The 26,258-nt window shown below is 36.4% G+C and overlaps 1 protein-coding gene across 2 annotated transcripts; it reads left to right on the top strand.

Annotated features, from left to right (window-relative positions):
• Positions 1-17,459: 17,459 nt before the first annotated feature.
• On the top strand, positions 17,460-23,822 carry LOC149815982 (ARF guanine-nucleotide exchange factor GNOM-like). 2 transcript variants are annotated; one of them, XR_016427971.1, is made up of 4 exons: positions 17,460-17,491; positions 18,170-19,121; positions 19,193-23,030; positions 23,543-23,822. XR_016427971.1 is itself a non-coding variant. In XM_089989461.1 (3 exons), the coding sequence occupies exons 2-3, from the start codon at positions 18,381-18,383 to the stop codon at positions 22,832-22,834; spliced, it is 4,383 nt and encodes a 1,460-aa protein (XP_089845587.1). In that variant the 5' UTR covers positions 17,460-17,491; positions 18,170-18,380; the 3' UTR covers positions 22,835-23,308. The 2 variants fall into 2 exon arrangements, 1 of the variants encoding a protein (XP_089845587.1); XM_089989461.1 differs by lacking the exon at positions 23,543-23,822 and having other exon boundaries at positions 19,193-23,308.
• Positions 23,823-26,258: the final 2,436 nt, after the last annotated feature.

The raw sequence follows: 26,258 nt of genomic DNA, 5'->3' as shown, positions 1-26,258 counted from the left end.
ACCTTGTCAAATTCCAAACGAGTATCGTACGAGTATTGCGAATTTTTTTTTTCTTTCAAAAATCTGTTATATATAAATGTCGCTTCATTTTTCAACTCCCTATTTGCATCTGGATGTCCTATTTTCACAACTTTAGAATTCTTTTAGTCCCCAATCGGTGATCCACAATCTTTTCGGCAATCTTTCGATGACATTCTGACAACATTTCGATGACATTGAAGCTTTGCAAAAATCTCTCAGGTGGTTCATCGACAGCAGTTCACCAACAGTGGTAAACCCTGAAAGCATGGGCAACACTACACCGACAGTGAGTTTTTTCGGTAAAAGCATGGGTGGCACTTTATCAATGGTGAGTTTTTTTTATAAAAGCATGAGCGACACTTCATCTACGGTGAGTTTTTCCGCAAAATCATCGATGGTGAGAAGATCAGCAACACTTCATCGGCAGTGAGTTTTTTCGATAAAAGCATTGGCGGTGAAAAGATCAACGATACTTCATCAACTGTGTGTTTTTTAAGTAAAAGCATCGGCCGTAAGATCTTATGGTATGGGTGGGATAGGAAACCAAAAGTTCATGAGTTATTCGTGAGTGTTGCATTCTCAACATAGAGAACGTGAATGATAATTATACACAAGGCATCCATTCTAATGAACTATGATAGCCGAAAAGATGTGTTAGACAATGATAATGTAGAGTCGACATATCTCACAGTCAGCATATGTTCGATCACATGATATGGGTGAGATAAGAAAAATGAGGAGAATAACACATAATGTAGAATCAACAATGACATATTGTTTTTCTCTCTATCAAATATGCAGTTCAATTTTGCATTATTGAGGCCGAATAGATGAAGATACCTCTGCACATAATTTGTTTTCTCTCCATTAAAGAGATAGTGAAAAGCAGCATTCTTGTGAAAGAATGAAATGAATGCAATGTATGAGCGACTTTATTTTGTGAATAAATGAAATGAATGCAAAATGTATGAACTTTCATTATGTAAAAAAAATAGAATGAATGCAATGTATAAGCTACTTCATTTTGTGAAATAATTAAATGAATAAAATATATGAACAACTTTATTTTGTGAAATAATAGAATGAATGTAAAATGTATGAGCGACTTCATTTTATGAAAAAATAGAATGAATGCAATGTATGATCGACTTCATTTTGTGAAAGAATAAAATGAATGCAAAATGTATGAGTAACTTCATTTTGTGAAAGAATAAAATGAATGCAATGTATGAACAACTTCATTATATGAAAGAATGAAATGAATGCAATGTATGAGTGACATCATTTTGTGAAAGAATATAATAAATGCAAAATGTATGAGTGACTTCATTTTATGAAATAATAAAATGAACTAAATGCATGAACAACTTCATTATGTGAAAGAATGAAATGAATGCAATGTGTGAGCGACTTCATTTTGTAAAAGAATAGGTCACACATATACATGCAGATTTCCTATATAAATTCACACATATATGTGTGATTTTTTTTCAAAATATTAAATCTTCCACATATACGATATTTTTGCTTTGTTTAACAAATTCATTTGTTTAACAATTTAACTGAAATCTACAACTAAAACTCAACCAAAAAAATAACAGAACAACTACAAATTCTATCAACCTTATATGCAAAATTACAATAAAGTTTTTAAATACAAACATAATGAACTTTGCATTCAAATGGCATCCAAGTTTTTATTCACTCTGTCATGATGAACTTTGCATTCAAATGACATCCAAGTTTTTATTCACTCTGTCAAAATTACATTCACATAAGATATCCATATGCAAAAAAGGGGTTGAGGACCACAAGAACTCTAGGGTTGCAAAAATAGGGCATTCGGATGCAAATAAGGAGTTGAAAAACAAAGCATCATTTAAATAGAATAGAATTTCACAAGAAAAAAAATTTGCAATATCCATGCGATATTAGTTTGGAATTCAATAAGGTACGGACTTCCACAAGTTTTTCAAAATTATGCAATAACTTATGCGACACTTTTTTTGAAATTTTGCATGTTACAATTGTTTGCAACATTTAAAGGGTTTTCTCAATTTGCCTTGCGATACTAGTCACAAGTTTCACAAATATTTTAAAATTTTGCAATCTTTTTGAAATATCGCAACCTCAGGTGTGATTTTGTTGACGAGTTTCGTAGGTCCATCCACTTTTAGCGTCGTGGTCCACGAAAATAAAAAAATCACAGTTGCAAGGGGTAAAAGCATCCAAAAAAGTGGAAACCTGTGAAATTATCCATTTGGAGGATTTGGTAAATTATGGGGCATTTTTTGAAACATGTCATTTTTTTCTTACAATACAGTCATTTGAACATGTTTGTAAGTATCGATCCACTGGAGTAGTAGTAAATTATTTTTTTTCATATTTTGCAACATTGATTATCCTAATAAACTATACGACTATAAGGATACATGGACCACCAATTATCTTAACCTTCCTCAAGTCCAAAGTGCTTTGCCTTCGTTAAGCTTTGGCAGAAGTGTAGCCTGGAGGACAACTTTCATGTCATCATCCACTTCTTTTTCTATTACTACTAGTACTACTTTTACCTAATTTGCTTCTATCTACTAATATCAACCATTCATGTTCTTAAATCTATAGGAATATTGTTGGCTCGTACTCAGAGAGAGTTTCCATCAGCATATAATGCCCAAAAAATCTTGACCCCAAATTTTATGTAAAAAATTGGAATTTTTGTTTTGTCTTTTAAGCAACAGAAAATGAATTATTTTAACTAGACCTCGGGGTTGAATGACTCCTGGTGGGTCACAAATAAACATAAAACTATTCAAAAATTATATTATATTCCAAAACAATGACAGTTTAGTTACATATCAGAGTTTGTAAGTAGTATATAAAACTTATGAAGTGTTTAGGATTCAAAAATAAACAAAAGTATCCTAAATTGGCCCCTTAGATTCAGAAGTTTGGTTCTGAATGATGCCCTTGCCTTGCATCATCCCATGTTTATTGCTCACCTAAAATCTCCATAAAAGGGGGGGTTATATTTGTGAGCCTGGTAGGTAGTCCTACCAATTTCAGATAAAAAGTATATTATTTAACATATTATTATTATTTTGAAATAACAATTATAAAGAAATTTAGACATCACAGTGAATACAATTCAGATGTCATAGTTCATCAAGCAAACATTCAGTTAAAGCGTGATTAAATTAAATCATGATTCTAGATGATAAAGGATTATGCAACTTAAATATGATTTTGCAACTTAGATGTCACAGTTAAGTAGGTATTCGTAATAATTGTGAGCAAGAAGATCTTATGTTTCAATATTTAGCCCTCATTATGGGTACTCATAGGGGTAACTTCAAGTTGCAAGTAAAATCATACCAGAGTTTAGAATGCTATGTATTTTGATACCCCACACGACTAAGTGACTCTATAGCTCCACAGAGGATAGTATAATGATCGAAAGAGAAATTCACCCTAGGCCACAAACAATGATGCATCATAACCTTCCACAAAAGTGTGGAAACTAAGAACCTAGGATATACTTGTGGTAGATCCAGTCTCTTACCTGTGATGACCAGAGACGTCGAATCATTGCCACTCGATGAGCATATTTCTTTAATAACAATGTTAATCGGAGTTGTACCACCTATCATCTCCATGATAGGCATAGACATGGATGGGTGACAAAGAGGTTTTCTTTCTTAACATGTGTTTTATTATTGCATGTGTTTCTTATAGGCATTCTGGGGCATCGAGTGCCCTCATACTTTTTATAGCTAACCAATATTTAATAGTGCACTTATATGTTCTGCAAAACCTAAGATTTTTTTCTTGATAATTAAAATAAATAAATGATGAATTATTGGTGCATTCATGACTATAATCGTGAATTCATGATTTTCTTGATTTTTTTGATATTCTTGGTTTTGATTAATTATAAACCTTTGTCTCAAGTTATAAAGATTATTTCAAAAATAATTAAAAAAGCTAAAATATGTCAAAAAAATTAAAATTAGATTTGAGTTTGATTCAAATCCAAATTAAGACTTAATTGAGTGTTAAATTAAGGTTAAAAAATGTTATTATTATTTTGATAGAACTTTTGACCGATCAATGACTCATCTATTAAATTAGAGTTGACCTTGACGTTTCTCATTTCAAGGGCATCGAAATTGACTATTTACATGCCCAAATTGGTGTTGATTTGAGCATTTTATCATTGACCGAAGTTTATGCCTAATTATAGGTAAAAAATTAATATTTTTTTATATTGACTAAATTTTATTGTCAATCCGTATATGTATGATTAAATCTAAGACTACCATGGTGATCTACGTTTTGAGGGCTATTAAATTGACTATTTAAATATCCAATTCTAATGAGTTTTGGGGTTTGTCGGCCTCCCAAAAGGTTACCTTATTACTATAGCCCAAGACAGGGTAAAAAGTCCTTATTTTTCTTTTATAGCTTAAGTAATTTTGAAATTTATTGAATTAGGTCTTATAATTTATTGTTTTATTTTATTAATAAAATAAATTAATAAATATTAACTTCTTATATTAGAGATGGTTCTCTTGTCTAAGCCAATCTACAAATAGAGACCCTCATGAGAAGGATTAATAAGGTTAGTTTTCTTTTTCCTCTCCTCTCTTCCCCACATCCCTTAGAGCATTTCTTTGTCTTTCTTGAATCCAAGAAAGACCTCCACGTGATTATAGGGGGTGTATTAGATCCTTTTCAAGCTAGTAGAAGGCGTAGATCATCCGAATCATGCAAAAAGACCCGTCAGAATCTTCGAAAAGTATTTTTACGATAAGAGGTAGGTGATTTATGCTTTTCTTGCAAGAACAAAGTTCTTTGCCTGAATTTCAATGTTTTTTCATGAGTTTAGACCATGATCAAACCCTCTTAATCATGGGTTTGACTCAGATCTAAAGATCTATGGAGAAAAAACATTTTTCTCAAATAAAAACCCTTCTTTGAAATCAGGTTTTCCATAAAAAACTGATTTTTCAGAAAAGAAATCTATAAAATTTGTAGATACTTGAAATATGCTTTGATTTTCTTGCAAGTATTGATTTGTATTGGTAGTATATGTTGTTGTAGACCTTCTATAAAAAATTTGCGAATTTCTATGGTCAAAATCATGAGATATTATGATTTTGGCAATATCAGGTTTTTTAGAAAAGAAAAAGGTAAATTTAGAAAGATTTTGGATTTCGTGGTTAGATTCATGCAATATTTGATGGTTTTTGATATATTATGATTAGGTAGATATTCTGTAATTTTTTTTATTTTTGTAAATTTTATTTCATGTATATTACATGTTTTAGCTAATTTATTATGTATTTTGCCAAAATTATTCTTGAGAAAATAAAGCATATGCGAGATGGGCATATTTTTTTGGCCAAAAGGCTAAGAAAAAATATAATTTATCTCAGATAGAATATGTCAAATCTACCTGTGTATTTTATTATAGTTTTTATTTTAAAATTATGCAAGAAAATTCATGGGTGTACGGATTCGGGTAACTCGGTTTGGTCCAACCTGAATGCTTAGATCTGAAATTTCAGGTTTCTGGTCTGACCTCCGACCAGTAAAACGTTCATATCTCCCTCGTCCTGAGAAGTTTTGATGAACGATTTATTGTGTTGGAAAGCTAACAAAATTTTGCATCTACTGTAAAATTTTGGGCTCTATTTATGGACTGAGCACTCCCTGTGATAGTCAGAATAGAATATGATATATCTGCAGTAAAACATTCATAACTCCCTCATACAGAGGATTTTTTATGAACGGTTTATGGCTACGGAAAGCTAACCAAATTTTCTTTATATTATGAAAAAATCAGCTTTGTTCACTAAACATAAATTTTTTTGTGACCGCTATAACAGTCTGACAAAGTTATTAGTTTTGTAAATCAAGATTGGTCTTTGGATCGAGGGTCAACTTATGCATAGTTCACATATTTTTTAGTAAATTTCTTTGTTTTGAATAGCATGCAATATGTGAATAAGTATGCAGGTATGATCCTATACAAAAGCTTATATGAATATGCTATGACCTGAATAGTTAATAAAGCCTACACATTAAGATCAAGGATCAAAGTGTTCAATGAATGCAAGTTTATGTTTTAAATTCTGAATATGTGTTGGTTGTAAGTATGTTCTTGTTATGATGATGATATGAATGTTTCACTGAGATGGATGCTCATATTCATATTTTTTATTGCATTGGCCATGTACATGCATATGTGTTAGCTGAAGTATGAAAATGAATAAGATTTTCATTTACGCATATGCTCAAGTTTATGTTACAAGTATGATTAAGTGAATATTCTAATGCTTTATAAGAATGCTTCAATTGCCCATAAAGTGACTCAAGTTTTTGATGTTACATGAAAAAAAAATTATATGTAATCAAGTAATCATGTGACATCAAAACCCAAGATACTTGCTGGGAGAGTGGCAGGTGGTACAAAACTTCGTGGGGAAAGTATGATTTGAGCACGGAAGGTTGATCCTCCCCTCCCATAATTTTATGAAAAAATCTCTGCATTAGACTGCAACACATAGAGCAAGGTACTCATGAGGAAAACTGGTTCATCGAGTTGAAAGGTATTGAGAATCTCTCTTGTATTAATGTCCTCCAACCCGTCCTGGTGAATGGTCCAGGCCAGGCTAAAGTTACCCTTGTATGTAAAACACTGCCTGAGCCATGATTCTAATCTGAGAATATAAGCCAGTGTCGTATCAGCAGGGCTAAGAAGTGATAACTTAAGATGCATGTGCATTAGTTAGGCATTGCATGCATCATTTAAGAAAAAAATATAATTAAAGATAAGAATATATGCACGCATTGAAGGGCTTCTGTATATGGTAAGTCATGCATATTAACTGCTCATGCATTTTATTTCTTGAATGTATGAATTGATGCTCTTTTGTTAAAATTATAAATTTTGACTATGCAGGATTAGTTGTGTAATTGTTTCAGTTAATTCCAAATGCTAAACTATAAAAATTTCTGCTTTGAATTTTTGTCTTACAAGCTTAGCATATTTCACTCAACTGAGACATGTTTTGTCTGACCCTATATGGTTTAACATTTTTCAGGTAATGAAAAATAGCTTACATGCGAAGGCAGGAGGTTGCGACGAGAACCGAGTCTACATTTTATTCGCATTTACAAGATTTTCAAACTCTGACTTATTATTTGATTTTTATGGCAATGGACAATTTAATTAATATTTTGCATAATCGTGGACATTGATTTATTTTATGCAAGATGAAATCTATTTATTTTAAGCTCCCACAATCGTATGGTTATGCATAAATACGAGAAGTAGCATGTCAACTTTTAGACCCTATGAGTTTTTTCGTTGTTATATGTTAAAATATTTAAATAAAAATCCACCATTTTTGTGTTACAAAAATTGGGGTGTTACATGTTCCCTCCCATCCAGTATTGTTTTGGCTCTTTTGGCACTTACGAGCACATTGGTGGTGAAGGAAAATCCTTTTGCTCGTATGTGCACTTCGCTTATTGAGGCAGATCCAAAAAGTGTGTGTGTATGCATATATTATTCATTTTTTAAAATTTCTCGGGTGCTTCGGCCTTTGTGAGCACTTCGTCGATGCAGGCGAATCCCAATTATCACATTCATCATGCATACAACCAAAACATCATAAGTTGGTACAAATAAAACCACCTAGTATCTTAAATTAAATACAGAGGTTCCTCAAACCTTGGCTTCATCTCGAACCGTATTTTTCTTATGCATGCTCATAAATAATGGCTCTTACGTAGTTGAGTATATGCATTACCTGTAGGGTTTCACGAATCCTAATAATATGGTTGAACTACTAATTTAGTGTATGCAAATCATGATTTTATATAAATGATTACATGCGAGCATAAAATCTTACATGCGAACATAGATTTTACCTAACTATTGTAGGTGAGCATAGAATAGAGCATGCGAGCATGGATTCTATGTAAACTATTTTATACAAATAAATACATTAAATATTACACAATTTGTGAGCAATTAATGGGAGATGACTCTACCTTAGAAAAGTGTGCCTAATAAAAAGAGATCGAAAAAATTCCAAAAATATCCCCTCGAGAATTTTGCTCTAAATAATGCGTGAAGAGTGGTGTGATGGGGATGACTCAAGCACGTGAAGTTAATAATCGAACCTGATTCACATAAACTGGGTCACGGGTAGGAAACTGAGTAGCCAAGGTAGGCTTAGGTGGGAACCAATTAGGCTAAGAGGGTGAACTGAGTGGGCTAGGGGCAAAGTGGGTGGCAACCACCAAAATGGTGGTGCAAAAAGTGGCTAAGGGAGAGGGGTTGAGTGAGGTTAGAGGGGAGGAAAAACCTTCTTTTATAGGGGTAGAGAGGGATCAATTGGGGAGAAGGTGAAAGACTATGGTGTTGTCAAGTGACAATACCAAGCAATACTTGGAGGGTTGGCTAAAATCGTGGGAGAAACCCATGGGCTGGTTTGGGAAGGGGTTTTAGATTTGAATCTTGGAACAAGATCGAGATCTAAAACCCAATTGGTCCAACAAGATAGGGTTTTGGTTAGGTTAGTGGGTTTGGTAGTTAACTTTATTTGAAATTTTCTAACCTGGTCCTAATAAACTTCTCAATTTACCTTTTTAACATAAAAAAAATTATTTATAAAAATAATAATCTTTTATTAAAAATATAAATAGCGAACTGAACTTGGTGAACACCATGACCCTAGGTTGCCATGATCCCCGAAAACTATTGAAATTTACTAATATACCCTTAAAATTATCATGCATGTTTTAAGTTCGTATGAGCTTCGATTTTAACGAAATCACTTCTGTTCTCTTCAAAATTTTGACACGTGTTCAAAAATTATAAAAGAGTCTTTCAAAAATTATGATTTTCTTTTCATTATCATTCTAACCCTATAACTTATAACTGATTTTCCCTTCATTTTTTTTATAGAGAAAGCTGGAGATAGTCAAACCCCTACCAGTTATATAACTATTCGAACTTTCCAACACAATTGCTCCTGCCACACAAGTTGAGCCCCCCATGGGTAGAAATATGAGTTTTGTTTTCAAGGACTATATATTGATATTTACACGAAGAAACCACCCCTGGGATCAAAGACCTTGTCGTGCTGGCTCTTCTTGTATATGAAATATAGTTGCTACAAACAATTAAAATACAATGGACTTAGGATCTTAAGTTATTTTGATTCAATCTGACCGTAAAAGTATTCAGCACGGCAAGAATAAACCCTTGTATCATATTTTTTATGAAAAAATGTGTTTTTAAAATTGATAAAATCTTAAAGTGTTTATGGCTATTAGAATTTTGGATCACTGAAAAAACCTGGTCACACATCGAAACCTGATGATCCAAATATTGATTCTCACAAATAGGGATCATGTGGATCACATCTACTGGTCAGATTCACCAAAAAAGAAAAAGAGCAGCTAGCAAATATATCTTTTATTTATAATGTGATCGTATTGTCTTATTTGGTTTAGTTTGAAACTTGTAAATGAAAACATTGGCTACAAATCTCTCTTTCTCATCAATATTACTTTTTTTAATAGAAACCACCCATCTTTTTAACTTGTTTTTTTATTTATTTTAGATCAAGATTTGTGAATATGGTCTATGGTCAACATGGTTCATTTAGTAAGCAACATGTTTTGGATCATCCAATTGAGGTATGAGTAGGATTTTTAAGAGCTTTGAAAATCAACAACCCAAAATGTCACATTTGGGAAAATCTTAGTTCAGACAGGCCCACAATTCACCAAAATTTCATGGTTATTTTTTTTTAATTGTTGCGATGTTGATTTTATTGTGGAGATAGGTCTAGCATGCTTTTTTACAATAGACTGAGATCAAACTTAACTGTGAAGCTTGGGGATTAGAGTTTTGGTGCAATTTATAGAGCAAATGCACAAATTAGCTTATTTGGCATTCAACTCTTTTTTTTCCTTTATTCTGTCTAGTATGGCATTCGAGTTTTTAGAACCAGAAGACATAGAACCGATAAACCAGTTTGAAGTGAAGTGTTCAAGCTTGGCACATTCTTGTGGTGAGCCACCGAATTCAAGCTCTTATTAAATGAGCCGAGTTTAAGCTGACTTCTTTATAAAAAAATACATTGTTTTAGAGCTGAAAGAAATAGGATTACACAATAATACATATAAAATATACAAAAAATGATGACAAAATGACACATTTTCTGAAGTTCTCTGTAAAATTTGAAATCCCTCCATGTCCAAATTCGCAAATGTCTAACTTCTTTAGGACCATTTTACCCTTCACATGAGCGAACCTCTTATGTTTGCATGATATGTCGTTACACTCTTCGAAAATATGTGAATTTTTTCTCAAATATGCAATTTTTTCCTAAATATGCAATTTTCTTTTTAAATATGCATTTTTTTTCTAAATATGTAATTTTCCTACCAAATATGCGATAATCTTAAATATACAATTTCCTTTCAAATATGCAAAATTTCTCTTAAATATGCAAATTTTCTCTCAAATATGTGAATTTTCTTCTAAATGTACATATTTAGGAGAAAAATCTCACATTTAAGAAGAAATTCACATATTTGGAAGAAAAATTATATATTTATGAGGAAATTTATGTATTTGAAAGAAAAACACGTATTTAAAAAAAATCCGCATATTTGAGAGGAAAATCACATATTTAGGAGAAAATTCACATCATTAACTAAATTCGATCTAAAAAACCATACATGTGTTTTTGTTGGTCACTCTCAAAATAATAAAACTTATAGATTTATGGATTTTGAGACTAAAGTAAACTTTGAATCTACCCAAGCTAAATTTAGAGAAAAATTGTTTTACAAATCTCTTGGATCTCCTAGTATTGTTGGAAATAAACCAATTTCAAGGAAAACTATTGATGAACCTAAAATTCAAAAAAGTAAAAGAATGAGAAAACTCAAAGACTCTAGTCCTAATTTTCATCTTTATATGATTGATATTAATCCTATCTCTTTTTTTGAGGCTATGTCTTTTCCTAATGTTTTTGCTTGAAAAGAAGCTATAAAAATTAAAATTGATTCTATCCTTGAAAATAATACTTGGATTTTGGTAGATCTACCTCTTTGTTTCAAACCTTTGGGATATAAATGAATTTTTTAAAGAAAACTTAGAGTTGATGGTTCTATTGAGAAATTTAAATCTCATCTTGTTGTAAAAGGTTTTAAACATAAAATTGGAATTGATTATTTCAAAACTTATACCCTAGTTATCAGAATTGCAATTATTAGAACTTTGATTTCTTTAGCCTCAATTTTCAATCTTCATATTCACCAAACAGAAGTTAAAATTGTATTTTTAAATAGGGTTTTAGATGAAGAGATATATACAGAATAACCTGAAGGTCATGTAGTAACAAGCCAATAAAATAAATTATAAATTGTTTGCATCTTTATACATTCTTAAACAATCACCAAAACAATGGCTTGGAAATTTGATAATGTAATTTTGTCATATGATTCAAGATTCATGATTTTGACAAGTGCGTATATAGCAAAATAGATCATGGTAATGTCATTATCATTTGTTTGTATATAAATGATATGTTGATTATAAGCAATAGTATGTATTGCAATAATTTTACAAAAAAAAAATCTTTCACTAAATTTTTATAAGACATGGGGATGACTGATGTGATTCTTGGTTAGACATGAAAATGATTATGCATTGATACAATCTCATTATAGTGAGACCATCTTAAGAAAATATAATCACTTTGATTATAAACATGTATCAAGTTTGTATGATCTTAGTATTAAGTCGATATACAAGTAATCTAGGATAAGAGCATTGCAATGCAATATATCGAGTCTTGAGATATTTGAGAACTCTGAACTATGAGATATTCTATGAGAGAGAACCCATTGTACTCAAAGGGTATAATGACTCAAATTGAAACTTTGATTCTAAAGAATCTTTGTCTATGAGCTAATGATTTTTTACCCATAGGTATGGAGCTATCGCTTTGGGACTCAAGAAGCAAACTTTGATAAAGTATTCCACAATGGAAGCATAATTAATAACTATAGTTTTTGCAAGCATGAAAGTCGAATGATTAAGGAATCTCATAATTGAGATACCACTGAAAGATAAAGTTATACCTCTAATAGTTATGCATTGCGATAGTCAAACAACTATTTGTAAGGCGGATAATAATATTATTGTGAAAATTCTAGACATATAAGTCTAAAGCATAATTATGTCAATAACTTACTCAAACAAGGCATGATTTCAATTGAATATATGAAATCTTTTGAAAATTTAGCAGATCTGTTAACAAAAAGCCCTTCATGAGAAATTATTTTTAGGACATCAAGGAGAATGAGGCTAACGCCTATAGAAAAAACCACCCGTGATGAAAACTCAACCACATGATATGGGTCAAACCAAGTCTAGTGGTTTAATGAGAAGAACAAGTCATTGGAGTGATTTGATAAACACTAATAAATATAAAGATGGGGAGAATCATTGTTCCATTCCTGATGTCTAGTGCTCGAAACCTATGAGTTTAAGGTTGAGTTCATTTGAACTCTTAATGAATTCTATATGGTTGAGATGTTTAAACAAGTTTAATACCTTTGATGTACTCGCTTATATGAGTGTGAAGGTAGGGTCACCTTATATGACACTTAAGCTTCTTTTTAAAGCACTTATGAATGTAGGACTCTTAATGTGTGACTTTTATAAATTAGTAGAAACACTATAGTGACCTGAAGTGGAAGTGTGTGTTACTGTGTATGCCAATTCATTCAAGACCCTCAATTCAAAGCTAACACTATTGAGGTTCAAGATTGACTATGACTAAGTAATACAAATGTGAAGGTTCAAACCCAAAAGATACCTTCATTTATGTGCTAGATCTTCACGAACAATCTTTTATTTCTTGTTCCACAATTTTGATCCACATGGATAATTGTTGTTTTATGACTCAAAATTGTGTGCGCTTATAAGTCTATTTTTTCTAAGTTTGGGTTTTGGAGGAAAATAAGTATTTTGAAAAAAACTGTTTTAGTCATACTTGCTTTCTTTGGTGACCCCTTTCCTACCTATTGGTCTTGGTTGCTTATCGATTCTATTAAGCTTGTTGGGAAACTTTTTCCTTTATATTAGTCTTTTTGAGAGGCCATTTTCATCGGGTTTGTTGGGTGGCATTTTTCTTTCTATTGGTTTTGTTGAGAGGCTATTCCTATTGTCTTTGTTGGGTGGTCATTTCCCTATCTATTGGTCTTCTTGAGTGCTTTTTCGTAGTAGCCTTGCTAGGTGGCCACCTCCCACTCCAATTGGCCACGGTGAGATGCCATCTCTTATTAGCATTCTTAGGTGGTCACCAATTGTTATGCTTTAATTATCTTTCTCTTGGGTGTTGGGCGTGGGGTTATACATACCCATGCAAAATTATGGGTGTCAATGGGTCGGGTTTAGTTCGAACCCAGGTGAAACTAGACTTGGACTAAATTTTTGGATATGGTATCAGGTCCAGACTCGGGTCTAATCAGGTCTACAATAAGAGAAACCATACTCAGACCCGATAAGAACTACATAAACCAAACCTAGACCATACTCGATAAAATAATATTTTTAGCATCTTTATATTAAAAATTTGTGGGTCTTAATCAAAACTCGAGTCTGGTATAAAATTTCACAAATTATACTCGGATCCATGTATTAATTGGACCTTTAGGTCCCAACCCGAGTCTTAATCAAGTCTTCTTATTTGTCACCATACTCAAGCCCTATAGGGTTTGGTTCGGGTCATGTCTAGGTAAAACCGACCCATTGACACCCCTATGCACAATACCATTTCTCACCATTACTCTCAATTAGGGGTGGGCAACGGGCCAACCCGACCCACCATAGGTCGGGTTTGGGTAAAGGTTTTAGGCCCGAGCCCGTTAGCTATCAGGCCAAAACCTGGCCTATTGTATACATGGGCCAGGTTCAAGTTGGCCCGCAGGCTACTAGGCTGACCTGATGGGCCTAAGTTATTTATTAATTTTTTAGTAATATAAACATTTAAAAAATTAATTAATTATAGAGTAACTTGGTAACTATTATTATTTACTTAATTATTTGCATCAATTTTATGAAAACTAGAAAAATAATTAGTTGGGTACATGGGAACTTGTTAATTATTTATTATTTACCTAATTAGCTGGTTTTGGGCTGGCCCATGCTTAAATCTTAAAGGGCCGAGCTCTACACAAGCGCAGGCCAACCCAATGCCCTACTCTCAACTTCAATCTCTCTCTCTCTCTCTATATATATATATACATTTCCTTTCTTGTTCTACTCATCCTTGCCCCCACTGCGTTTCTTCATTCACCTCCCTCTCTAGTTTGTTGATAGTTATCCTAAAATATTAGTCGCTTGTCTTAGATCTTGGAGTTACCACAAGCTAAATCAAAGTCAATTGGTGGTTTGAGACAATTTTTTTGTTATTGCACGCTAAATGTTTGTTGAAACCAGTAAAGAAATCTATTATACCTTCTCTTGCTATTGTTAGGGTTCAGACTAAATGTAGGAGTACCAAAGACAGTTTTGGTGATTCTTTTACATCAAACATTTTAAAAGTGAAATGGTTCATATCAACTGTGCTGAAAAGCTTGAAATAGATGATATATCATGATTGCCATTACTTTGGTTTACTTCAATTTTTTTTTTTGTTTCTTGAGCCACTAATACTGTTTATTAGCTAAATAAGCCTTTTTAGTACAATATTATTCAATTTGAAAAAAGGAATAATCATTAAATTCTTCCCAAGCCACATAAAGTCAAATAAGTAGATTGTAACTCATGTGAGTATCAAATCAGACTGCGAATATGTTAAAAACATTGGTTTTTGTTAACACTCATCATATTTTTTTTTTATGTTTCTACTTGAGAAGTGTTTAGGGATCATATATACCATCTAGCTGCCCCCTCCCTATCTCACTTCCCCTAGGTATTCCTCTAGGGTCTCTCTCTCAACCTTCTATCTTTCTGTCTCCTTTCTCTCTTCTTCCTCCCACATGACCTCCCTTGAAGAGGTGCTGGTCTTGGTGCTGTTGTGGCTGGCTTTCATTGGTGGTGCGCTGAGTGAAAGAAGGTGAACAAGGAGGTGAAGGGTAATACTACACCAACACTTTTGGAGGGTGACCTTTGTTCTAACAATTTCGTGAGGTAGGTGCACTTTAACAATATGTGTGTGCATAATGCCAAGGTGCATGAGCATGCTGTGATATGATTTCTAGATGCATATTAATTTATATATATCAGTCATGGTTAATGTATGGATTGATGTTATACTGTTTATGAAATATTAAAATCTTCAAAACCATTTTTATGAAAATTATTTTTAGAGTTATAGCATAAATCAAATGATTATTTTGGAAAATCATGTTATATGATTCTTGATTTATGTTTTGTATTAGATTTATTCATGAACAACATATATTAAATCAGGTTCATGTTAGATATGATATTAGTTGTTTATAACTGATTTAAAATATAAGAATAAGATTCATTTGTGTGGTGAAACCAATTTTGGTTCATATATGTCTTCTTTTGAAAAAAATAGTTTATGTATGAATTGTGATTTATATTATATGTTAAATATATGATCAACATGTATTAAATATGAATAATGTTAAAACTGATATTAGTTGTTAATAACTGATTTAATATTTTAAGAAATAAAATTATCTACATGAAAACCGATTTTGGTTCATAGATGCATTCTTTTGGAGAAAAACATGTTTTCTTATGTAAATACGTTGGATATTGTGTTTGATTCATGTTATGAATTTGATCTATGTGTTTTCGACATGCTTAGATGTATACATGCATGTATATGGTGTGTTTATATTGAATCAAAATCATTAGATACATGTTTTTGATATTTTTTTTATAAAATCACAAAGTTCTTTATGTGCTTTTTGAAAATACATGATGTCATATATTTTTATTTTGACCTAACCTTAAAGAAAATCATGGTTCTCCAAAATGGTGAACATTTAAAATTTTAAAAAGATGTTCCAGACATATGAAAGAAATCTAAAAAAAAAAATTAAACTCAATTGAGTCACTGGTTGGAAGATGCAAATTGATATAGATTTTTTATCCTAAAAAATTTTTGTGTAGGCTGTACATTTTTTGTAAAATTTATTGCTCTCAAAATATTCAGGATTTATGATTAAATTTTTTATATGCTTTAGTTAGTGTATTGACAAATACAAAAAAAAATCTTGTATATTGATTCATTATGGTTTGAAAATTAAAAATCATGAAAGTTCAAACCGAAATGAGTTTAAATCTAAGTTTTTTCCTGTAAACAACAAACACATATGTGCATCAATAATAAAAATCTTAAATTTAAATTCATTTTATATAAGTCATGACAGAATTTCTACCGATAGAGAAATTATGTTCATGCAGTTTCAAATTTGTAACTTGAGCTTGAAAGCATGTCATGGTTCCAAAAATGAATTGGTTGAATATAACTTGGTTTTAGAGAAGAACCACATGGGTACACGACTTATATGAGTCTATTGGGGCTGAGCAAATGTATTATCACTTGTTAATAATTGTTGAAGTGAGGATATGCAACATGATATGTTGATATGTTCATAAATGGGTGTCAAGTTTGTTTTTATTAGTATTTTTGCATACAAGCACTAATTTTATTTTATAAAAACATTCCTTTTGTACCTCCATAACCAATGTCTCGTGCTCGTACTAGTACCCTGTACCTGTTTATGTTAACTATGGTTTTTTTTTTAACGGAAGAAGCTTGTTTTTAGTCATTTTTCCTTGATCTAGTATTTTCATACATATTTCAGATCTGCTTTCAATTATGTTGCCATTGTCATTGATCTGTATTCGGGTTCAGATCTAATGTTGCCATTGTCATTGAGAATCCGGCTGAATCTGCTGATTCGATCGTATTGGTAGAAAATCGATATGAAACTGACCTGAACCGGCTAATTTTCAAATAAATCTGAAATTAGTTAAAAATAGTTTTTAAACATTTTAAATAGTTTTTTGACATGTGACTTTGGCTAAAAGTTGTCCGAATTCAAAACGATTCAAAACCTGAATCGGAATCGCCCGAATTCCAGGAATCTATTCAAGGTCCGAGACCATTCTTACAACATTCGTGGGATATATGGATTAAGATGCGGTTCTGTCATAATCCAGCCCGTACCCAATCTATTTTCACTCCTGGAATCCATTGACACATTTCGCAAGCATCGTAACGACGAAGGTTACTTCAGTAAATAGCAAATATCAAAAAATAAAAAAAATATAAACCAAGAAACGTTCATTCTCCCCCCCCCCCCTCCCCCTCTCTCTCCATGTGCAATCGCGTCGTCTTCCATGAAACCCTAACCCTAGCCCTAATCCGTTGCGGATCAGGTACGCAGATATGCTATCTGGTTCCGAATTTCGCGTTATTCATGACAGAATTTGATGAATTAGATTTTTTTATCGGGCGGTGCGGGAAGAATTAGGGTTTAAATCGGCATCTGACCGTTTGAGAAATGATTGATTTTTGCTCTCTTTTGATAATGTATGTGTATTTTCCTTTCCTTCTCGTTGATCTTGGGGTTTTGGAGGGACTGGTGGTGTTCTTCTCTTTGGTTTGCTGTTGCACATTGATTCTGGATTGCATGTTTCCTTACTTTGGAGTCAGGGTCTTTTGGGTTAATCCAGGTGAGGTATTTCAATTTTTTAGTGTTTATGATCCGAGGCGTTGGGAAATTGGAGAATTTACAAGTGGTGCGGTTCACTGGCTGTAATTCCCAGCTTTTAGTTTGGAACTCAGACCCTTCTCCTTCTTGTTTGGAACGAAGGGTTGATCTGGAAAAGAAATTGGTTTTTGAAGAGTTCCTTGGACGAAAAACGGGAGAACTCGATTTAGGTGTTAATCCTTGGTTGATTTTTCGAAATTTGATTAAATTTCTCTTTTGTTCGATGAATACAAGTGATAGTTGTTGCTTTGTTGGTGTTGGTTTGTAAGCGCTAACATTGAATGCTTGTGCTTGCCTTGTTGCTCTCTCCCCCTGATTTCCTTCTGCTTTGAATTTACTATAGGGCTCGATGTTGGCATTTGGGGTGCGTTCTTTTATTATGTAGTTAGAGTTTCAAACTTGGCATTCACCAGGAGCGACGTGCATCTGTTTTCTTCATAGATGCACCTCACATTGTGGCGAAAATGTTTTCTTGTGGTAGATTTGTTGCATTTTCCAGTCAATAGTGGGGTTGGAATTGGGGGTTTTGGAGTTGTTACTAGGCATTATTTCCAATGGGGCGCCCTAAGATGCAGATGGGAATCGATGCAATCGCTGAAGAGCTGGAGGATGGTGAGTGTGTGGCCAGAAAGGCAGCTTTAGCCTGCATGGTGAATTCGGAGGTGGGTGCTGTCTTGGCTGTCATGAGGAGAAACGTGCGATGGGGAGGTCGTTATATGGCTGGCGATGATCAGTCAGAACATGCTCTTGTCCTGTCACTGAAGGCACTCCGGAGGCAGATCTTCTTGTGGCAACAGCAGTGGCAAACCATCAATCCAACCACTTACCTGAAGCCATTTTTGGATGTGATCCGGTCTGATGAAACTGGTGCACCCATCACGGGTGTGGCTTTATCTTCTGTATACAAGATTCTGACTCTTGAGATTTTCGATCTGAATACTGTGAACGTGGAAGAAGCGATGCATATGGTGGTGGATGCGGTGACTAGTTGCCGGTTTGAGGTAACTGACCCTGCATCCGAAGAAGTTGTGTTGATGAAGATACTCCAAGTTCTTCTTGCATGTACAAAAAGCAAAGCATCAGTTGTATTAACTAACCAGCACGTCTGCACTATAGTGAACACATGTTTCCGTGTGGTCCACCAAGCTGGAACGAAAGGGGAGTTGCTGCAGAGAATAGCCCGTCATACCATGCACGAGCTTGTTAGGTGCATCTTTGCTCATTTGCCAGATATTGGTTGCTCTGAACATAGGCTGGCTAATGGAGATGGACACACACATAAACCAGAGGCATCGGTGAGGGTCCTGCTTCTTCTGTATGACTGCTTTCTCTCTTGAATATGTAAGCTAACTTTTCTCTTGTGCAGGTAGTTGTCGTTGAAAAGGGTTATGGTTTTGAGAACAAAGTATGTGACAATGGGAATGGAAATTTTGACCCAGACTTTCCTACAGTTTCTGTCTCTTTCTCTTCAAATACTTCAGTGAGTTTGGTATGTGGTCCAGTAGATGATAACTCGGTAGGAAATGCCAATAACATGGAGTCATCAACTGACATTCTTCTTATGACTGAGCCATATGGCATTCCTTGCATGGTCGAGATATTTCATTTCTTGTGTTCGCTTATGAATATAGGTGAGCACATTGGTGTTGGACCAAGATCAAACCCGATAGCATTCGATGAGGATGTGCCACTTTTTGCACTGGGTTTAATCAATTCTGCCATAGAATTGGGAGGGCCATCCCTGCGTCAGCACCCAAAATTGTTGTCCTTGGTACAGGATGAACTTTTCTGGAACTTGATGCAGTTTGGTTTGTCAATGAGCCCATTGATTTTGTCAATGGTCTGCAGCATTGTACTGAACTTATACCAGCATTTGAGGAAGGAGCTGAAGCTGCAGCTTGAAGCTTTTTTTTCATGTGTTGTACTGAGACTCACACAAAGCAGATATGGAGCTTCCTTCCAACAGCAGGAAGTTATAATGGAGACTCTTGTTGACTTTTGCAGGCAGCCCATGTTCATGGCAGAGATGTATGCAAACCTTGACTGTGACATAACTTGCAGCAATGTGTTTGAAGATCTTGCAAACCTGTTGTCAAAGAGTGCATTTCCAGTCAATTGCCCACTGTCAGCCATGCATGTTCTTGCATTGGAAGGGTTAATTGCAGTTATCCAGGCCATGGCTGAGAGGATTGGTTCTGCATCACCCGTTTTGGACCATGCACAGGTTGGTGACCTTGAAGAATATACTCCATTTTGGACAGTGAAGTGTGAGAATTATAGTGACCCTAACCAGTGGGTAGGATTTGTGCGCCGGAGGAAGTATATTAAGAGGAGATTAATGATTGGAGCAAATCATTTTAACAGGGATCCTAAGAAAGGGCTGGAGTTCCTGCAAGGCACACATTTGTTGCCTGATAAGCTTGACCCACAGAGTGTAGCATGTTTTTTCAGGTATACTGCTGGATTGGATAAGAGTCTTGTTGGTGACTTTTTGGGAAATCATGATGATTTCTGTGTCCAAGTGCTGCATGAATTTGCTCGGACATTTGATTTCCAAGACATGAACCTGGATACTGCATTACGGTTGTTTTTGGAAACTTTCCGATTGCCAGGAGAAGCACAGAAGATACAGAGGGTGCTTGAGGCATTCTCGGAAAGATACTATGAGCAAAATCTCCATGTTCTTGTAGATAAAGATGCTGCTCTTGTCTTGTCATATTCCATCATAATGCTTAACACGGATCAGCACAATGTCCAGGTAAAAAAGAAGATGACAGAAGAGGATTTTATCCGTAATAATCGGACCATAAATGGTGGAAGGGACCTTCCCAGGGAATTCCTTTCAGAGCTGTACTATTCAATCTGCAAAAATGAGATCCGTACAACTCCAGAGCAAGGTGCTGGATTCCCAGAAATGATTCCTAGCCGTTGGATTGATCTCATGAGGAAATCTAAGAAGGCTGCGCCCTACATTGTCTGTGATTCCAGATGCTTTCTTGATCATGATATGTTTGCCATTATGTCCGGCCCTACAATCGCAGCCATCTCAGTGGTATTTGAACACGCACAGCATGAAGAGGTTTTTCAGATGTGTGTTGAGGGCTTCCTGGTGGTGGCAAAGATATCTGCATGCCACCATCTTGAAGACGTGTTGGATGATCTGGTTGTTTCTCTTTGCAAGTCCACGACACTTTTAAACCCTTTATCTGCTGAGGAGCCTGTTATTGCCTTCGGTGATGATACCAAAGCGCAGATGGCAACTGTCACTGCTTTCACTATTGCAAACAGATTCGGTGACTACATCCGGAGTGGTTGGAGAAACATACTTGATTGCATCTTGAGATTGCACAAGCTTGGACTTTTGCCAGCCCGTGTCGCTAGTGATGCAGCTGATGATTCTGAGATGTCTGCAGATTCTGGTCACGTGAAACTTGTCTCTGGTTCAGTATCAATTCCCAACATGACACCTATGGGTACTCCTCGAAGATCTGCAGGTTTGATGGGTAGATTTAGTCAACTGTTGTCACTTGACACAGAAGAACCCAGGTCACAACCTACTGAACAGCAACTTGCGGCCCATCAACGCACTCTTCAGACTATCCAGAAGTGTCACATTGATAGCATTTTTACAGAAAGTAAATTCTTGCAAGCAGATTCACTTTTGCAGCTTGCAAGGGCGTTAATATGGGCTGCAGGTAGGCCTCAGAAAGGGAATCCCTCACCTGAGAATGAGGACACTGCAGTATTTTGCTTGGAGTTATTGATTGCCATCACGCTGAACAACCGTGATCGAATTGTTCTTCTATGGCAAGGTGTTTATGAACATATAGCTAGCATTGTACAGTCCACTGTGATGCCTTGTGCTCTTGTGGAGAAAGCTGTTTTTGGGCTACTACGCATCTGCCAAAGGCTGCTTCCATATAAAGAGAACTTGGCTGATGAACTGCTGAGGTCACTACAACTCATATTGAAGCTTGATGCCCGTGTAGCTGATGCTTACTGTGAGCACATAACTCAGGAAGTCACGCGCCTTGTGAAAGCCAATGCTTCACACATCAGGTCTCAGCCTGGGTGGCGGACCATCTCCTCACTCCTTTCTATCACAGCTCGGCATCCTGAAGCCTCTGAAGCTGGGTTTGAAGCTCTCACATTTATTATGGCAGAGGGTGCACACCTCTCACCGGCTAATTACGTTCTCTGCTTGGATGCAGCACGGCAGTTTGCCGAGTCCCGTGTCGGTTTGATGGACAGGTCTCTGCGGGCATTAGATCTCATGGCTGAATCACTCCCTTCCCTTGCCAAATGGCAACGGGAGGCAAAGGAAGCAATGGATGATGCCTCCAAAATGTCACAGGATATTGTGGAGATGTGGCTGAAGTTGGTGCAAGGGTTGAGAAGAGTGTGTTTGGAGCAGAGGGAAGAGGTGAGGAACCATGCTTTGTCATTGCTTCAGCGATGCTTGACGATGGTTGATGGGATTGGGATCACCATAACCTCATGGTTGCACTGCTTTGATCATGTTTTGTTTACTTTGCTTGACGACCTGCTTGAGATTACACAGGGACATTCTCCAAAAGACTACAGAAATATGGAAGGATCTTTGATTCTGGCAATGAGATTGTTGTCAAAGGTTTTTCTTCAATTTTTAAGTGAGCTATCTCCATTGCCAAGCTTTTGCAAGATGTGGCTGGGTGTTCTTACCCGGATGGAGAATTATGTAAGGGCTAAAGTTAGAGGCAAGAGGTGCGAAAAGCTTCAGGAGCAGGTGCCTGAACTTCTGAAAAACATGCTTCTTGTGATGAAAAGCAAGGGGGTGCCTTTTCAGCGCAGTGCTTTAGGTGGTGACGGCTTATGGGATATTACATGGATCCATGTGAACAACATTGCCCCTTCATTGAAAGCTGAGACTTTTCCTGATCAGGAACTGGGTTCAGCGCCTCAGCACTTGGAGTCTGTTCCAGAAGGTCTTATGGCTTCTGGAGCAAGTAACAAGCAAGGGGGAGGATGAAGGGAAAGTCCAAATGATTTTGTTTTGGCGTTTCAATTTCATACAGAAGGGATTTGAGTGATCTTGTATATATTCCAATCGGGGGCAACCTTCTCAGATAAATTGAAGATATCGATTTGCCACTAGAGGCAGGAACAAGAGAAAATAGGCATGGGAGAGCATGGTTCCATCCCATTGTTAAAGTTGTGCCCTTCTGGTATGGTTTTCATATTTTTTCCATTTGGTTTTGCTGTTAGCTTGAAAAGGTCTCATGGTATTTTCCTGAGTTTCCTTTTCGGTTGCTTATTCATCTTTTGTTCCTTTGATTCGAAGGAACTGTTGTGCTTGTAATTGAAATGAATGCCAGATTAGATTCACACTTGTAACAAAGCATCTTCCCGGCTAGTAGAGATCTTGGTTATTCAATCAATAGAGTAATCACTCTCTTACGAGAAACACAACCAATATGGTAGTCACTTTGTTGGATCTCTCAAACATGACATGTTTTTGCTATGCAGTACACATTCTACTGATGTAAACCATGACTTTCCTCTGTTCGTTTTAGATGCTAAATGCATGAATGCCAATGTCAGTGCGTGGGCGCATAATTACATATGCATATTGCTTCCTCACATGATCCTGGCTACTTTATGTTGATTCATAGTTACATGCATTTCTCTTCTTTTCCATTAGTTTCTCCTTGTTAATTATATGTACATGTGGTTACAGGTGGACAGAAACCTTACACAAAGAATTGAACGAACTTCACGCTGTTCAGCAGCTTGTAATGAACCTTCTGTATTTGGTGGCTGGGATGGTAGCTTGCTGGGTGAATTTATTATATTATTGTTGTGAATGATCCATATTAGAGCTGCATTCCCATGTGTGCCTTTTCGCAGGCTCGAACCCTGCTGGTGCTTGGTTGTTTACAGCCCTGGCTGATCTGGAGTCAGACTCAAGTTGTATCATTTCACAAACTACAATAGTAACAGGAATTGAAACCTGTCTAGTCAAAATTTTCCGTGAATGGAGAAACGTGACTCTTGAATCTGACCCCATCTATGCAGTTGGGATAAGCAATGATGATGAGAATAAGCAGGCTGCTTGTGACCTGTGATTGAAAGGCCGACGAGGCGTTTTAAAGTTTTTGTTGAATCTAAGCAACTAAACATCTGTTTCTCGTTGTAACTTCAGGCTTAGTATTGGAATGTCTTTTTAGTGCAAGAGGTTATTGTGCCCTAGGATCAGCCCATGGGTGGTCTGATCCGCAGTGGAGAGGGCTCTTTTGCGCTGATGGTACAAATCGGACCTTTGAAACACGAAAAGGCTGCAGTGGCCAAGGCCTGGCTACTGGCACACTTGGTGCACGAGGTGAAGATCCAGTCGTCTTAGGGCAGCCTTGGGGATGTGCACAATGGATGCACCAGGTGCAGTTATGATCCAGTAGGCTTAGGGCAGCGCGCAACCCTTATGACACTCCTTGGAACACCCCAAGGAGAGGGTTGCTACTTAAGTTGAGAGAGAGAGAGAGCAATGTGAGGCTAGAGGTAGATGCGAGAGAAGAGAGAGAAAGATGTTAGAGAGGGAGAATAAGAGAGAGATGAGAGAAATCCCAGAGAGAGAGGGAGGTGTGAATTAGAGAAAGGAATGAAGGGAAAGAAAAAAGGAATAGGAAAGAAAGAGACGGAGAAAGGAAAGAAGAGACAAGAGGAAGGAGAAATGAAAGAGGGGAGAAAGAGAAAAAAGGAAAGAAAGAGGGTAAAGAAAAGAGCGAAGAGGGAGACGTCAAAGAGGGAGAGAGGCAGGAGTAGGGGATTGGGGCAGGGGACAAGGTCTCCACCCCCGTCCCATTTCAAAATCCAAACCTTCATCCCCGCAAGGGGATGGATTTTAACCTCCACCCCTGCCTCCATTCCCGTTTCATGTCCTCCATCTCCGGTCCAAACAGGGGCAAGGAGGGGCATGGCCCCGTTTCCCCTTAGTCTACAGTCATCCCTTTAAGGATTGGGGACGGGGCGGAGCAGGGTGGGGTGGGGATTGTGACAGGGGCAGGGCGGGGAAAAGCGTAAGTCCATCCCCGCCTCCATTCCTGCATGGGGATACAATTTAACCTCCATCCCCGTTTCATGCCTTTTATCCTCAGTCCAAACGGGGCGAGGCGGAGCAGAGCCCCGTTGTCCCTCGGTCCATTGCCATCCCTTGTAATCACCTCTATTGGGGTTTCCAAACCCCCAAATCTCATTGTCGGATTCATCCTGTGCTAAGAGATCTGGAGCCCAAAAGTCGGCTCCGAAAATAGCCTGAAGCCTTGTACATGCTGCCACGTTTTTCCTGTGTGCACCCGCTCCCTTGCGTGTCTCGATGCAGCACCAACATAAGGTGCTTGTCACACCTTCACATGGGCAAGATAACTCCTCTTTTGATTATGATGTCTTGATGGGGGATGATTAGCGAGATATGTGCGGATATGCACACGTTCTCGAAACGATTGGATCAACATGAGCCATGCACGAACAACCGTGAATGATGTTGTGTGCAGTAGGCAAAGGGGCCCCAGCAGACCCTCTCAGGGTTTGTGTCATCTTCTGCATACCATGTGTGTGAGGGAAGGCCCCAACAACTGGTCATCCTTTCCCATTGGCATGTCGAATCTTTCGCGACTCCTCTTTTTGGGACTGTTACCCAACATGTGGTTACCTCTACACGGTTTAGCAATGTAGTGGTGTCCTTTCAGCCTCTCGAATTCCTCTTGGGGTGCTGAGGTGTATCAATCCACCAACCGTTCAGTAACACGGAACGTGGGGAGAGTGTTGTGTGTTCTCCCCCGAAGACAAATTTGCGTGTTTCGGTGTGTATGAAGGAATATCTTGGGACCCGCAATATTTCATATGCCAATGTTATCCATCATGATTTTATAATAAAATAACATATAAAAAGGTAGATATGCGTTTGACGGAAATCTCTTCGAATAAAATAGATATCTGTTTGACAAAAATGTCTTCCCATAAATAGCTTTGCACATTCCCGCAACTCTTATCATTGCCTGAGTCGGAGTCCATCGACTCCTTCAAGGAGATAGTGCTTGAGTTGAAGTTTGTGAAACATATTCTCAAGAGTGCACCATTGCTAGAGTCTCTAAGAATCAGCCCCAGTCTGAGAAAAATGATGCAGTGGGCTGCCATTACTAATGAGCTTGTTTCCTTGGAGAGGATGTATCCTCAATTGACCATGGAATCACTTTACAACAAAAAATGAACTCGACGATGAACGTTCTGGATCACCCTTTGACAATGCACCATCTGCTGTAACAGAAGCTCCTTTTGATGACACACCATTTGCCATCGTCTACTGCCGCCGGAGCACCCTTTGCCATCGTCTGCTGCCGTAAGAGCACCTTTTACCATCGTATGCTGTCGTCAGAGCACCATTTGTCATCGTCTATTGC

This window comes from Nuphar pumila, chromosome 15, assembly GCF_984573655.1.
Source record: "Nuphar pumila chromosome 15, dmNupPumi1.hap1.1, whole genome shotgun sequence".
NCBI classification, from domain to species: Eukaryota; Viridiplantae; Streptophyta; class Magnoliopsida; order Nymphaeales; family Nymphaeaceae; genus Nuphar; species Nuphar pumila.
Note: the sequence above shows the minus strand (reverse complement) of the source record. Positions and strands in the feature narration are given on the sequence as shown.